The sequence below is a fragment of the Elephas maximus genome, chromosome 20 (assembly GCF_024166365.1).
Source record: "Elephas maximus indicus isolate mEleMax1 chromosome 20, mEleMax1 primary haplotype, whole genome shotgun sequence".
NCBI lineage: Eukaryota > Metazoa > Chordata > Mammalia > Proboscidea > Elephantidae > Elephas > Elephas maximus.
In genome coordinates this window covers 38,238,868-38,253,658 of record NC_064838.1, presented here as the reverse complement: position 1 = coordinate 38,253,658, position 14,791 = coordinate 38,238,868, and the positions used below count along the sequence as shown (strand labels likewise).

At 54.7% G+C, this 14,791-nt stretch overlaps 1 protein-coding gene across 2 annotated transcripts in view; it reads left to right on the top strand.

The window, feature by feature from the left end:
• The first annotated feature begins 521 nt into the window (after positions 1–521).
• PLXND1 (plexin D1) overlaps positions 522–14,791 on the top strand; it is a 63,612-nt gene continuing 49,342 nt past the window's right edge. The window contains exon 1 of one of the 2 annotated variants that reach the window (XM_049862414.1): positions 522–1,982. In XM_049862414.1, coding sequence (XP_049718371.1) covers positions 648–1,982 — 1,335 coding nt within the window. In that variant the 5' untranslated portion in view covers positions 522–647. The remainder of the gene's footprint in view (positions 1,983–14,791) is intronic. The other variant, XM_049862413.1, reaches the window with a different exon arrangement.

Genomic DNA, 14,791 nt, shown 5'->3' with positions numbered 1-14,791 from the left:
GGAATGAGACAGAGGAGAGAGAAAAGGGGGGGCGGAGACTAAGAAAAAGAAATCACACACGGGCTGGGGGAGGGGGGCAACAAGGAGACGAAGAAGAGAAACACGGAGACAGTCAAAAAGAGAAGAGACGGGGACAGAGAGAGGAAGGTAAAAAGAAAACAAGCCCGACTGAGACAGGCTAAGTGGCGCAGAGCAAGGAAGAGCGAGAGGAACGAGCGACGGAGGCAAGGCCGCGCCCGGGAGGGAGACTCGGGCTGCGGGCGCCGCACAGGAGGGTACTGGAGGGCGCAGGGTGCCGGACCCACAGACAGCAGCGCGAGGGCCGGCGGGCTGGTCCCCCGGCGGGTGCGGGGAGTAGGGGCCAGGACGCTGGCGGAGGTGGTGGGGTGGGAGGTGCGGACCGAGCGGGGTGCGGCGGGGGCGGGGCTCGAGGGCGTGGCTGCCGCGGACCCGCCCCCGCCCCGCCCCCGGGCCGCTGCAGCGCGGCTGAGTCGGGCCGGGGCGCCGGGGCCGGGGGCGACTGGCGCGGGCAGGAAGCGCCTCGCGGCCCGGGCCCGCCCCCCGCCTCCTGCCGCCTCTGGGCTCCCGGCTCCCGGCCGCGCCGCGCCCCATGCACTCGCCGCGCTGCGCAGCCCGCGCACGTCCGGATGGCTCTTCGCGCCGCGGGCGGCGCAACCCTTAGCGCCCCGGCCGCCGCGGCCAGCCCCCTGCCGCCGCGCCCGCCTTTCTGGCTCCTGCCGGGGCCGCGGGTCCCGCCGCTGTGCCCGCTGTTCCTGCTGCTGCTCCTGGGGGCAGCGCAGGCCGGCGCCCTGGAGATCCAGCGCCGCTTCCCTTCGCCCACGCCCACCAACAACTTCGCCCTGGACGGCGCGGCGGGGACAGTGTACCTGGCGGCCGTCAACCGCCTCTACCAGCTGTCGGGCGCCAACCTGAGCTTGGAGGCCGAGGCGGCCGTGGGCCCGGTGGCCGACAGCCCGTTGTGCCACGCCCCGCAGCTGCCGCAGGCCTCGTGCGAGCACCCGCGGCGCCTCACTGACAACTACAACAAGATCCTGCAACTGGACCCTGGCCAGGGCCTGGTGGTCGTGTGCGGCTCCATTTACCAGGGCTTCTGCCAGCTGCGGCGCCGGGGCAACATCTCAGCTGTGGCGGTGCACTTCCCGCCCGCCGTGCCGCCCGCCGAGCCCGTCACCGTGTTCCCCAGCATGCTGAACGTGGCGGCCAACCACCCGAACGCATCCACCGTGGGGCTGGTCCTGCCGCCGGCCGCCGGCGCGGGGGGCAGTCGCCTGCTCGTGGGCGCCACGTACACCGGCTATGGCAGCGCCTTCTTCCCGCGCAACCGCAGCCTGGAGGACCACCGCTTCGAGAACACTCCCGAGATCGCCATCCGCTCCCTGGACGCGCGCGGGGACCTGGCCAAGCTCTTCACCTTCGATCTCAATCCCTCCGACGACAACATCCTCAAGATCAAACAGGGCGCCAAGGAGCAGCACAAGCTTGGCTTCGTGCGCGCGTTTCTGCACCCGCCGGACCCGCGGCCGAACGTACAGGCCTACGCGTACCTGGCGCTCAACAGCGAGGCGCGCGCGGGCGACAAGGAGAGCCAGGCGCGGAGCCTACTGGCTCGCATCTGCCTGCCCCGCGGCGCCGGCGGCGACGCCAAGAAGCTCACCGAGTCGTACATCCAGCTGGGCTTGCAGTGCGCTGGCGGCGCGGGCCGCGGCGACCTCTACAGCCGCCTGGTCTCCGTCTTCCCCGCGCGCGAGCTGCTCTTCGCGGTCTTCGAGCGGTCCCTGGGGGCCCCCGCGGCCGGTGCGGCCCCTGCTGCGCTCTGCGCCTTCCGCTTCGCCGACGTGCAAGAAGCCATCCACTGCGCCCGCAACGCCTGCTTCGTGAAGCCCGCTACCGACGTGGTGGCGGTGCTCGACAGCGTGGTGCAGGGCACCGGGCCGGCCTGCGAGAGCACGCGCATCATCCAGGTACGCTCAGGCAGCAGGAATGCGGGGGCTGGCTGAGGGGCCGGAGAGGAAGCGTGCGCTGAGCGGGCCATAGGTGTGAGCTTGCCGGCACCCAGGTGCGTGCGCAGGGATCCAGGTGTGCATGTGAAGATACGGGTGTGCGCTGAAGGAGGCCACCGGTATCCGCTGAGCGGGAGTACTGGTGCGGGTATGGGCCAGGTGTGCACATTCGGGAACTCGTGTGTCAGTGCAGGGTTACAGGTGCGCGTGCCTAGGTGTACCCGGGAAGGGTCTCTAGGTGTGCGGATTGGTACCGAGGTGCATGCTGAAGAGGGCCACGGGAGCACAAACAACCTAGGTGTGTGCACCGGGGTGACAGGTGCATGCTGAGCGTTCAGCAAGTGAGTGTGTGCCTGAACAAAGGTGTGTACCGGCGGCTCTGTGAGCCTATAGGAGCTACCATTGTGTTTTGGGAATGGGCAGATGTGTACACAGGTGTGGCAGGTGTGCAGGGAAGTACACAGCTATGCACCAAGGCTCTGCAGATGGGGAGGGGGAAAAGGTGAGAGCAACAGGAGTGTGTGCTCCAGACTAGTGTGTCAGGGAGGTGTGTGCTGCAGGGACACTTGTGCAGCAGGGCAGGCCTGGGTGTGCAGGGGACACAGGTGTTTGGAACCGGTAGGTAGTCTGAGGAGGCCATGTGGTTGGCAAACCGGTGTGTGCCTGAGGCCGACTTTTATTCAGTCATTCAACAAACATTTTCTGAGTACTTAGTATGTACCAAAACCAAACCTGTTGCCATCGAGTTGATTCCAATTCATAGTGACCCTATGGGACAGAGTAGAACTGCCCCATGGAGTTACCAAGGAGTGCCTGGTGGATTCGAACTGCCGACCTCTTGGTTAGCAGCCATACCACTTAACCAGGACGCCACCAGAGTTTCCAGCAACCCTACAGGACAGAGTAAAACTGCCCCATAGAGTTTCTACGGAACGCCTGGTGGGTTTTGAACTGCCGACGTTTTGGTTAGCAGCCGTAGCACTTAACCACTATGCCACCAGGGTTTTCTAGTATGTACCAGGCATGGGGAATATGAGGGAAAAGAGTAACACTTGTCGAGTGCCTACTAAGCACTTTATATGTAATAACTCTCTTAGTTCTCACAAGAACCTTATGAGGTAGGCTCTAGCCTCATCCTCATTTTATAGATGAAGAAACTGAGGCATACAGCAGTTAAATCAGTAGCTCAAAATCACACAGCTGGGCACCAGCAGAGGAAGGTTTGAACCCAGGCTGTCGGGCTACAGACGTGGAGTCAGAGTGTGTATGTGTTAGGACAGTCACAGAGGGCTGGGGTGGGCAGGTGGTGGGGCCCGGAGAGTGGAGGGAGGTGAATAAGGGTGTCTGCAATACAGGGGTTTGTAGGGGTAGGAGAGGGCTGTAGGGCTCAGGGATGGGGGATGAGCAGGGGCTCGGTACGGGGCATACACCAGCTGGGAAGACGTGGGGCTCAGGAATCTGAGGCTGGGCTGGGCAGCAGCTGGGGGGGCAGGTTGGGGAGATCATGTATGTATGTAGGGCGTTCTGTAACCTTGGTGTGGGGGACATAACACAGGGATGCAGGGGAGAACTTTGCGCTTCCATCGCTGGACAGTTGAGCCTCAAGGAAGCCCCACCGGAAAGGGGTTTCTTCACCCAGTGACCCTGGGAGGGAAGTCTGGTGATCCCCCTTTTCCACCTTAGAGGAAGAGTCCCCGAAATGACCCCCTGACACCCTGCACTGTGCCATTTCCACGCTGGCCTTCTAGGTCTGAGCCTGAGGAGTCCATTTCAGCCTCAGGCTGAGCATTCCCCCAGGAAGTCTGTTTCTCCCTCTGCAAATTGTGGAGCTTCCGCTTCCCCTGGTGAATATCCTCCTTGGTCCCAGACCCCCCATGGCCCTACCCTATCCCGCGTTCCTGCTCTTCGGGTTGTGGCAAGACTCATGAGATTAATTATTACTCTGTGGGTGTCCCCAACACTGGGGCTTTGAGAAAACTCAGATTCCTTCTCCCGCTCTCAGGCCCCTATACTGCCCACCACCCATCCATCCACCATGAAAATAAAGGTCACGGTGGGTGAGCTGGGCTGGTTGTATCTGCTGCCTGCGGGTCTGGGTCAGGGATGGCCAAACACGCTCTGTGCTCTTCATGTGCCTGGTGCCGTTGTTGGGACATCCACGATTCCTGTCCTAGAGCTCCAACCCTCCTCCTCCCCCAGCAACATGGCCGTGTTTGGCAAAGCAGCTTTGGGGCTGGGGGTTTTAGGGCTGGAAGAGGTGGGTGGGGAGTCAGCCCCCGCTCTGTAGACCTTGCTCTACAAAGAGAAGGCTCTGTGGGGCCAGGGCTGGGTTTGGGCCACCCTCCAGCCCTTCCTTGGGCGGGTTCCAGGCCCTGTGTCCTGGCCCCTTGGTGTGAGTTGATCCATGGGATTCCTCAGGCCCCTGCAGTCCTGCCCTCCGTCTCTGGCAAGAACTGTCCCGATTCCCACGGTTCCATGTCCTCAGCAGGGCCCAGAGCAGTGACTCACCCTGCCGAAGGGGGCTGGGGCTTCCCTCTCCCTACAGGGGCGGGGCCTCTCCAAGGACGAAGTCCATGGACAGAGTGGCCCAGGTTGTCCTCCCTATGCCAAGGCCAGGCAGGATCCCAGCTGAGGCCCTCCTTGGCTACCCTTCCTGTGTCCTCCACACCCCTCTACCCTTCACCAGGCCCAGCTGGAAACCTGGCCCAGTTCTGTATCTCCAAGATGTGCCCAAGGCCCCGGGGCCTGGGTCTCTAGCACAGCTGTATGTGGGGGCCGGGTAGGGTGATGGTTATTCTTACTCCAGGTTATTTCTAACTCCCCAGTTATAGGTTAAGAACTTGCACTTCACACCAGGCTACCTGGGTTCATATCCTGCCCTTTTACTTCCCTGCTGTGTGACCTTGGGTAAGTGACCTAACCTCTCTGAGGGTTATCTGTAAAGTGGGGATAATGAAAACAATCCTTATCTCAAAGGGTTGTTTTAAGGACTAAATGAATTAATTCATGTAAGGCCCTTAGTATCTGGTGCACAGGAAGCAACAGGTAGATATTAGCTGCTGTTGTTGTTATTATATCCCCAGTAGCTTGGTCCTGGACAGCAAACAGTGACCGAATTTGTCTTGTTCTGGAGCAGTAAAGGGTGCATCATCTCCCACCTCTGAGCCTCAAATGGAAACAGAGAGTAACCTCAATAAACATGTGCTAAGCGCCTAGGGTCACTATGAGTCGGGATCGACGCAGTGGCAATGGGTTTTTTTGTTTTGTTTTGTTTAAGCACCTACTGTGTGCCTGGCCCTCTGCTGTGCACTGGGGACCCATGGTGACCATGACTCACATCATCTGCTCTCATGGACGGCACAGGCGAGCCGAGGATAGCAATCAGCCACTATACAGAGTGCTGGGGGCCGTGATGGGCAAGTATGGGCCCAGAGGACCCAGAGAAGGGTACCAAGGCTTCCTGGGGGAGACCTATCAAAGCGGGGGTGGAAGGATGAGCAGATGTTAGCCAGGTGAAGCCCCTAAGAGAAGAGAAAGGGACCTCAGCAGAGGGAACAGCCTGTACAAAGACCTGGATGTTGCACCCAGTGTGGCGGGCTTGAAAGGTAGTGTGGCTGGGGGCAGTGGGAGAGAAGCGGAGCAGGTGTAGGGCCTAGAAGGTGCATGGGGGAGTCTGAACTTTATCCTGGGAGCATGGGAACCATGAAGGGTTTTTGCCAGAAGAGTACCATGATCTGAATGAGCACCTCAGTTTCCTCCTCTGTAAAATGGAGATGATAATACAGTGCTTACCTCCTAGGATTATTGTGGGGATTCAGTGAGATAATATATGTAAAACTCTTAGTAACATACCTGGCGCACGTATTTACAATTATTTTTTTTTAATACAATACGTATCAAATTGGCTGGGCCATGATTCCAGGTATTGTGTGGTTGTCCTCCATTTTGTGATTGTAATTTTATGTTAAAGAGGATTAGGGTGGGATTGTAACACCCTTACCCAGGTCACATTCCTGATCCAATGTAAAGGGAGTTTTCCTGGGGTGTGGCTTGTACCACCTTTTATCTCTCAAGAGATAAAAGGGAAGGGAAGCAAGCAGAGAGTTGGGGACCTCATATGGCCAAGAAAGCAGTGCTGGGAGCAGAGGAGCAGAGCGTTCCCTCCTAGTTAAGGGAAGATTGATGAGAAGGCCGACAGAGAGAGAAAGCCCTCCCCTGGAGCTGACGCCCCGAATTTGGATTTTTAGCCTACTTTACTGTGAAGAAATAAATTTCTCTTCATCAAAGCCATCCACTTGTGGTATTTCTATTAGAGCAGCACTAAAATGACTAAGACAGAATTTGGTACCAAGAGACTGGGGTGCTACTCTAACAGATATCTAAAATGTGGAAGCAGTTTTGAAACTGAATGACAGAGAAGCGGCAGCCACTGAGAAGCAGCAGCAGCAGAACCAGGAGACCAGCGCAACATAGCGCTGAAGCTGACCCACGGAGCGAGAGAACTGAGTGCCTGTGTGCAGGAGGCTTCCTGGAGGAGTGGAGTGCCTCCAGGCACTTAATGGTGGAGCTACTGAGCTTTGGAACACTTGCCCCAGTAGGGCAGATGCGGGCATGGGGCCTGAGGAGCTGAGAGGCCAAGAAACCAGAGAGCAGAAGCTGAAGAGACAAGGAACACAAGAAGCCGAGCTGCCTCAGTCTCAAAAGGTATGGCCATGACCTCTGAGGTTTCAAAGGGTAGAGCGATGGCCTCTGGTGTTTCTAAGGGTGGACTTGCCACTCAGACGGACTAGGAGAATGGTGCACTAAAGCCAAGGGAGCAGAGTTGCTGTCCCAGTGGACCTGGACAGCGGAGCTGAAGCCCAGGGCCAAGGGGCCTCCACTCAGAATCCGGAGAGTGCGGCCTAGAGGCTGGAGGGCAGGGCCATCCTGTAAATTGTCTCAGAGAACAGAGAATTATTTTCAAAGCCTTCAGGGCTAATGTAATGTGTTCCGCTGACTTGCTTGGTGCCTGTTAGCCCTTCTTTTCCTCCAGTTTCTCCCATTTGTAATGGAAATGTCTAGCTTGTGCCTAAGAAAACTTGTATTCTAGATTTCACAGATGAAGAGGAATTTTTGGATTTTGGACTTGGAGTTAAGACTTTTGCTATGATGTGGTGGGGTGAATATGTTTTGCATGTTGCAAGGATGTGATTTTGGGGGGGCCAAAGAGTGGAATGTCATGGGTTGAAGTGTGTCCCCCCGGAAATATGTATCAAGTTGGCTGGGCCATGAGTCCCAGTATTGTGTGGTTGTCCTCCATTTTGTGATTGTAATAAATTTCTCTTAGTTAAAGCCATCCACTTGTGGTATTTCTGTTATAGCAGCACTAGGTGACTAAGACAGTGGTCTTAAGTACATTCACAATGTTGTGTAACCATCACTACTATCTATTCCTAGATTTTTTTTTTTTTAATCATCCCGAACAGACGTTCTATACCCATTAAACAATACCTCCCCATTATCCCCTCTCCCCAGCTCTTGGTAAACTCTGTCTACTTACTGTCTCTGTATGTTCATCTATTCTAGATACCCCATATAAGTAGATTCATGCAGTGTTTGTCCTTTTGTGTCTGACCTATTGCACACAGCATAGTACCTTCGAAGTTCATCCATGTTGGAGCGTGTATCAGCACTTCATTCCTTTTTATGGCTGAATAATATTCTACTGCATGTATGTACCACGTTCTGTTTATTCATTCTTCTGTTGATGGACATTTGGGTTGTTTCCACCTTTTGGCTATTGCGAATAACGTTGCAGTGAACACTGGTGTACAAGTATCTGTGTCCCTGCTTTCAAGTGTTTTGAGTAAATATCTAGAAGTGGAATTGCTGGGTCATAAGGTAATTCTATGTTTAACTTTTTGAGGAACTGCCAGCCTGTTTTCCACAGTGACTGCCCCATTTTGTATTCCCACCAGGAATGCCAGGAGGGTTGCAGTTTCTCCACATTGTTGCCATCACTTGTTATTTTCCATTTGTTTGTTTGTTTTTTAACATAGCCGTCTTAGTAGGTATGAGGTAATATCTCATTGTGGTTTTGGTTTGCATCTCCCCAATGGCTAATGATATTGAGCATCTTTTCATGTGCTTATTGACCGTTTGTATATCATCTTTGGGGAAATGTCTATTCAAGTCCTTTACCTACTTTTAAAGTGGATTTTTGTTGTTGTTTTTGAGTTATAGGAGTTTTTTATATACTCTGGATAGGGACTGCATGGAATCTGTATATTGCTTTGGGTGGTATTGTCATCTTAATGATATTAAGCCTTCCTATCCGTGAACATGGGTGTCTTTGCATTTATTAAGGTCTTTAATTTCCTTCAGCAATGTGTTCTAGTTTTCAGTGTACAAGCCTTTCACCTCTTTGGTTAAATTGATTCCTAAGTACCAGTATTTTATTCTTTTTGATACTCTTGTAAACGGAATTATTTTCTTAATTTCCTTTTCACATTGTTTATTACTTGTGTATAGGAACACAACTGATTTTTGTGTGGACTTTGAATCCTACAACTCTGCTATAATTAGTTTTAATATTATTATTTTAGAGAGTCCCTCAGTGGCTGATGGGAATCTGAGCTGGGAGGCAGGGAGGGTAGTTGGGAGGCTGGTGCTGTCTTCCAGGCAAGAGACTCGTGCATCTGTACACAAATACTTCTTGAGCACCTACTGTGCACCAGGCCCATGGAGGTTACTGGGGTGTAGCCATGGCGATGGTGGGAGAGGAGGGGCTTGCTCTCTTGGATGTGGTGAGCCCGGGGTCTGAGGTGGTGCTGAGGGATGGAAGGAAGCAGGTGGGCCCAAGGGAGATTTGGGTGCCAGGATGGCAACCGCAGAGGTGGTGACTGGCAGGGTGGAGGGGAGGGCAGCTGCCCAGAGTCTGGCCCAGCATCCAAGTGGATATTGGTACCATCAGGGTGGGAGATGTAAATAGGGGTGTGTTTGGGGGAGAGGATGAGTTTGGTCTGGGGTGCATGAGGGACCTAGAACCCCTATCCTTCCTAGTCTTGTCTGGCCTGACTTCTCTGGCATGGGGTGGTCTGAACAGGGCTGGATTTGGGCCACAGGGCTCTGCCTTTCCATCTGTTCTCCAGGGATGGACGTCTGACCTCCAACTGAGGTGGCTTGGCCAGGCCTCTGGAAGCCAGACCTCCCACTCCTGCCTTTGGGGTTTCCTGTTGGACCCTAAACCCTGTCTGGAATCCCACAAGATATCATAGCTCCGGAAGCTCTATCGGGGTGGCCTCTGGAATCTCACCTTCTCCCATGGCTGGATCTGTCCTCTGCTCTCCACCTGTAAAACAGTAAACTCTTAGAAACCTGGAATCTGGCTGGAGAAGGGGAGCTGCCGAGGTATGAGGTCAGAGCAGAGATCCTCAGACAGCCCCGGTGCCCCTCCCTGCCAACTTTGTCTCTGATTGTTTTGGGCATATTTGGGGCTGTTGGAGTTTTCTGAGAGAGAAACTGCGTGAGGGGATTAGCCTCCACTGAATGTAGCTTGAATCCCTTTCCTTGAGTCACAGCCTGTTTGAGGTAAAAGGGAGTCAGGACATTGTCATGTGCTATCAGAGAGGGAAACTGAGGCGCAGGGTCACCCAGCAAGGTGGAGGTAGGCTGAGTCTAACTCCCTGCACCTTTCCCTCAACCTCTGAATGACCATAACAGTTGTATTTTTAAACCAAAAGGAAAACTGGCAGGCAAATGCCAGTGCTGCATTTTCAAGGTGTCTTTTTATAGGAAAGGTGGAAAAAAATCCTTAGGCAGCTTGAAGCTGGCATGTGGTGGGTGGGTGCTCATAGTCAAGAAGGCGTTTCGAAACCAATTTAGGGGCTGAAACGGTGGTGGGGGTGGAGGGAGAGCAGGCTCCCAAGATGGGCTTTACATGTCAGCTTCTGTGAGGAGGGGCTTGGGCTGGGGCCTGGCAGTGAGCTCTCCAGGGCTGGGGTGCCAACAGAGATCTCAGCAGGACAGTGGGAGAGGAGATTCCTAAAGGGGTAGCCAAGATGATCTTCTGGCCTGGAGAGACAGGCAAAGGGAGGTTGGGCAAGGAGATGGTTAACATTGTTCCGCGCCCTGAGAATGTCATCAGCCTCGAGCCCCTAAGTGCACGGGGTCAGGCTGACATCCAGTCCCATTCTTCTTCCCATGAGCTGTGCCACCAGGGTGAGTCATTCGCCCTCTCTGGGCCTCATGCTTTCTTATTGTAAAATGAAGCCAGTGCCTCCCTCTGCAGATGTGGGTAGATTTAAATCTCACATGCTGGGCCCAGGAAATGGCAGGGAGGCAATGATTACCAAACCAAAACCAAAACCAAACCCAGTGCCGTCGAGTCGATTCCGACTCATAGCGACCCTATAGGACAGAGTAGAACTGCCCCATAGAGTTTCCAAGGAGCTCCTGGCGGATTCGAACTGCCAACCCTTTGGTTAGGAGCCATAGCACTTAACCACTAAGCCACCAGGGTTTCCAGGAGGCAGAAAATACACCTGGGAAAAGTATGTTCAGGGTGTGGAACAGCCAGCTAGGCAGGGGGAGCTCAAAGGAGGGAGGGTCAGGAAGGCCCTTGGAGAGGGTGGGATCAGACCAGAGTGAACAGGAGGTGGTGGGGGTGCGCCTGGGGGTGTCCCAGCTAGGGCAAAGCTCAGAGGCAGGAAGGTATAGCTGAAATGAAGAGGGTGAACCGAGAGGGTGTCACTGCTATTTTATCGGGCTGGAGGGCAGCTACGGAGCTTCGGGAAGAGACCAAGGTGACACTGAGTGTCTGGTGGACCATCGGAGTAAGCAGAGGGTATGTGCCCTCCTGGCCCTCCAGAGCTGGATAATAACACTGAGCTCAGGATTCTTTTTGTTTTTTTTAGACTCATTTTTTTTTTTTTTTATTGCGCTTTAAGTGAAAGTTTACAATTCAAGTCAGTTTTTCATACAAAAACTTGTACACACATTGTTATGTGACCCTAGCTGCTCTCCCTACAATGTGACAGCACACTCCTCCTCTCTACCCTGTATTTCCTGTGCACATTCAGCCAGCTTCTGTCCCCTTCTGCCTTCTCATCTCGCCTTTGGACAGGAGCTGCCCATTTAGTCTCATGTGTCTACTTCTGAGCTCAAGATTCTCAGCAGCTTCTGTGTGTCGGTGCCTCACAGACCCCAACGTGTCTAATCTCACAGCTACCCTGTTATCCCCAGTTTACAGATGAGGACACAGAGGTCCAGAGAGGTACAGATACTTGCCCAAGGTCACACAGCTGGTATGTGGGGAGTAGGGATTTGCAGACTGGCTGTCTTGTTCCACCCCTAGCCCCACACCAGTTGATGGTCAGTGCTAACCATGAGCTCCCCGGCTGGCCTCAGCCATCATGGCCTTTGGACTGGGACTCTGCATTTCCACCTCAGGCTGGGCCAGAGAAATTCAGGCCAGGCCCCATGTACAAAACCCGTTTCTGGGGCAGCACCTCCAGGCAGGCCCCAGGTGGAAGTTGAAAGCTGACTCAGTCCCAGAGTGGGGTGAGAGTGGCTGGGGCATCTGCAGAGGCTGAAGCTGACTGGGTCTTCTAGGGAAGCTGAGGGAGGCAGGGAAAAGTCAGGACATGGAACAGCTAGCCAGGCAGGGGGAGCTCAGGGGAGGAAGGGTCAGGGAAGGCCCTTAGAGGAAGTAGGATCAGACCAGTGTTGCATTCATCTCTGAAAATTTCTTCCTCTGGAAGGAGTGAGCCCCCCAGCCCTTTGGATGTGCAAGTGAGTGATGTGGGTTGAGAGGTCAGTTCAAATGGATGACTAGACAGACACCTTTCAACACTGATATTGGGGGTTCCTGGCCCTAGCCCGGGACCATGCTGGGTACTATAGGGCAGGCCGCCTGCTCCCTCCAGGGTGGCACCTCACTGCTGAGGTGTTTGCCAGGAGGGTGGATTAAGGATCTGTGCCCACCTTGGACATGCCCACAGTCAAGTCCCAGAGGAGGGGTGAAAGCTAGACTCTGGCACCACCACCTTGAGTTCAAATCCTGGCCTTGCACATTTGTAGCTGTGGCCTGGAGCAAGTCACATGGCTTCTCTGGGCCTCGATGTCCCCATCTGTAAAGTAGGGAGAAGAACTCAGTGAGCTTAGGTGGGAGAATAGAGTGGCCTGATGTGCAGCAAGGGCCACACAGGAGGCTGTGACATCAGCCCTGCAGGAACACCTTTGTGTGCCTGCAGTGACTCTTTCCTGTGGAGATTAAGGAGCAGGCTGACTTCCATGTTCTGGATTCTGCGGTGAGGAACAGAGACGGAGCATTCAGGAGAGGGAGTGTGAGGTTGTGAACCCTTGGGAATGAGGATCCCTTCCCCTTGCTGGACCCCAGTTTCCCCATCTGAGCTGGGCCATGGGATGACAGGGAAGCTACTCTGACACTGGAGCTGTCCCTATTAGCATTATCATTATTGTTGTTGTTTCTGGAAAGCTTATTCTGTGCCAGGCACTTGGCAAAGCACTTTACATATAGTTTCTCTTGATCCTCCCAGATTCTGAATGAGATGGTGCTATCCTCAACCAACAGAAGGAGAAACAGGCCCAGACAGGTTAAGTGACTTACCTGAGGTCCCACAGTGGTAAGAGGGAGGGTAGGGGCGGGGGCGGTCAGCCTGCACACCTGTGCTCATCACCGTTATTCCCTGATTCCTCCCAAATCATTGACCAGAGGGGCATGAGCCAAAGGAACCCTTGAGGTCACAGTGGAAAGGGGTGAATGGGCTCATTTTAACCAGGGCTTCGAACTGATTCAATCATGACTGACGAAGCAAAATCTGAATGCACCTGAATTTTAAACATGTGGGCGAACCAGAATGATAGCCGGAATGGGAAAAATTACTGTTGAAGCCCTGCTAGAAACGTAATTTCTCTCTTAGGAAACAAGGGCAGCATGCACATTGCATAGCAACCAAATCTCTTGACTGGCGGAGTTGGAAACAGCGGTGCCCTGCTCAAAGGTGGTGGCCAACTGCTCTGCTTTGAATGTGTGTTACTCTCCACAGTCCTGGCAATAACCCAGTATTCTGCATCAGGCTCTTAAAAGGGCTCACAAAGCCTCTTCCGAGTCTCCCATTCTAGGGCTTTGACCCATAAGTTTTCCTATTCCACTTATCATTCCATTTCACCTAAATTCTAAAAATTTGTGTCTGTTCGAATTTTGTTTTGTTGGCCATGACTGAACCGGTTTGTACCAGTTCTAATCCCTGATTTTAACCCATTTTAAAGGTGGAGAAATTGATGCCCAAGCAGTGAAGGCTTCCAGTGGGACCTGCAGGGCTCTTGAGAGGTGTGGGGGGCTCTCGCTGCTGTTTTCCAGGCCTGCAGCTGCCTCCACCTTCACCCACCAGAGCCCAACCCTCCTTAGAGTGTCTGATGCCTCTTGGGGCTCTGTGGAGGGTTCACTGGAATGTGGGAGGGACCTGAGCATTGTGATGTGGCAGACTCCCCAGAAGAGATGGGTCAGACCCTGCCCTCTCTCTCCAGGGGTTCCAGAGTAGTCAGGGAGGAGACCATGACAGTAGACATGTACACTGACCAGGGAATCAGGGACAATGGCTTCTCTGAGGCAGGGGCATTGAGCAGGACTTTGAGGAGAGTTTTGCAGGGGGGCAGCGCTCCAGGTGAAGAGACATGATAAAGCATGGCTTGGGTGGCAGGCAGTGAGGGAGCAGGAGAGAGCAGAGCCTGGAATCTGCGGGACCTTGTGTGCAGGCCAAGAACTTGGATGCTGTCCTGTGGGCAGCGGCAGCCAGCAGAGGTTTTGGGGAAGAGAGGGCCACAGTCAGATCAGCTCTGGAAGAGACCCGTGGCCATAGCCCACTTATGCTGCCAGGTGCCAACAGGCGCGGGAGGTGCTTGCCTGGTTCCCGCTGCCCACTGCTGGGCCAGGTGGCTCCTGGGGGCCTTTCCAGCTCTGAAGACGAAGACGGTATGGGGATTGCCATGGAAACAGCCATCCCTGTGTGGGGACAGGCCCGGAAAGTCTCCTGGTGTGAGCCACATGGATTTGGATCCTGGCTACCCCAGAACACAGCTGTTTTCTTCTTCCCAAAGCCCGCGTTTGGGCCAAGGCCTCACCATAAGGCCCTGCGCCACCCACCTTTGCTGATATTCGGTGCTTCCAGGGTCTGCCCGAGCCAGTGAGAGGCCCTCCCCACCCCATCCCTCGCCCCATCCATCCTCCTCTGCCCTGAAACCTGATAAATTACACACAGCTCCATTACGAGGCCCAGCGCGGCCCCAGTGGGGCGTTAATCATGTAGCACTTTAGGCTTTGATCGGTAAATAATGGGGGGGCAGTGGGCAGAAGCCTTGAAGCAGAGGCCAGGGCCAGGAAAGAGCTAAACGGGCTGGTGGTCACCCCCACCCCTGTACCCCTCACAGGCCACTGCCCACCATCCACATTTGGGGCACCCGTGATTGAGCCCCCCAGAAATGGCTGTCTCGTCGATGGGCCCTCAGTTGCCCTAGCTTGCAACCCAGGGCCTTTCCAGCTGCCAGTGGCTGAATTCCTGGCAGCTTTTGGCCAGAGTGATGGGTGGTGAAGCCATGGTCAAGGTGAGGACTCAGGCCGGCCCGCAAGGTTTGAGTCCCGGTTCTAGCCATTCTGGCTCTGTGTGACCCTGGACAAGTCACCTCACCTCTCTGTGCCCCAGCTTCCTTTGCCGTAAAGTGGCATCAACTCACTGAGGCATGGTGAGGGTTAAATGAGGTAATGCAGGCAA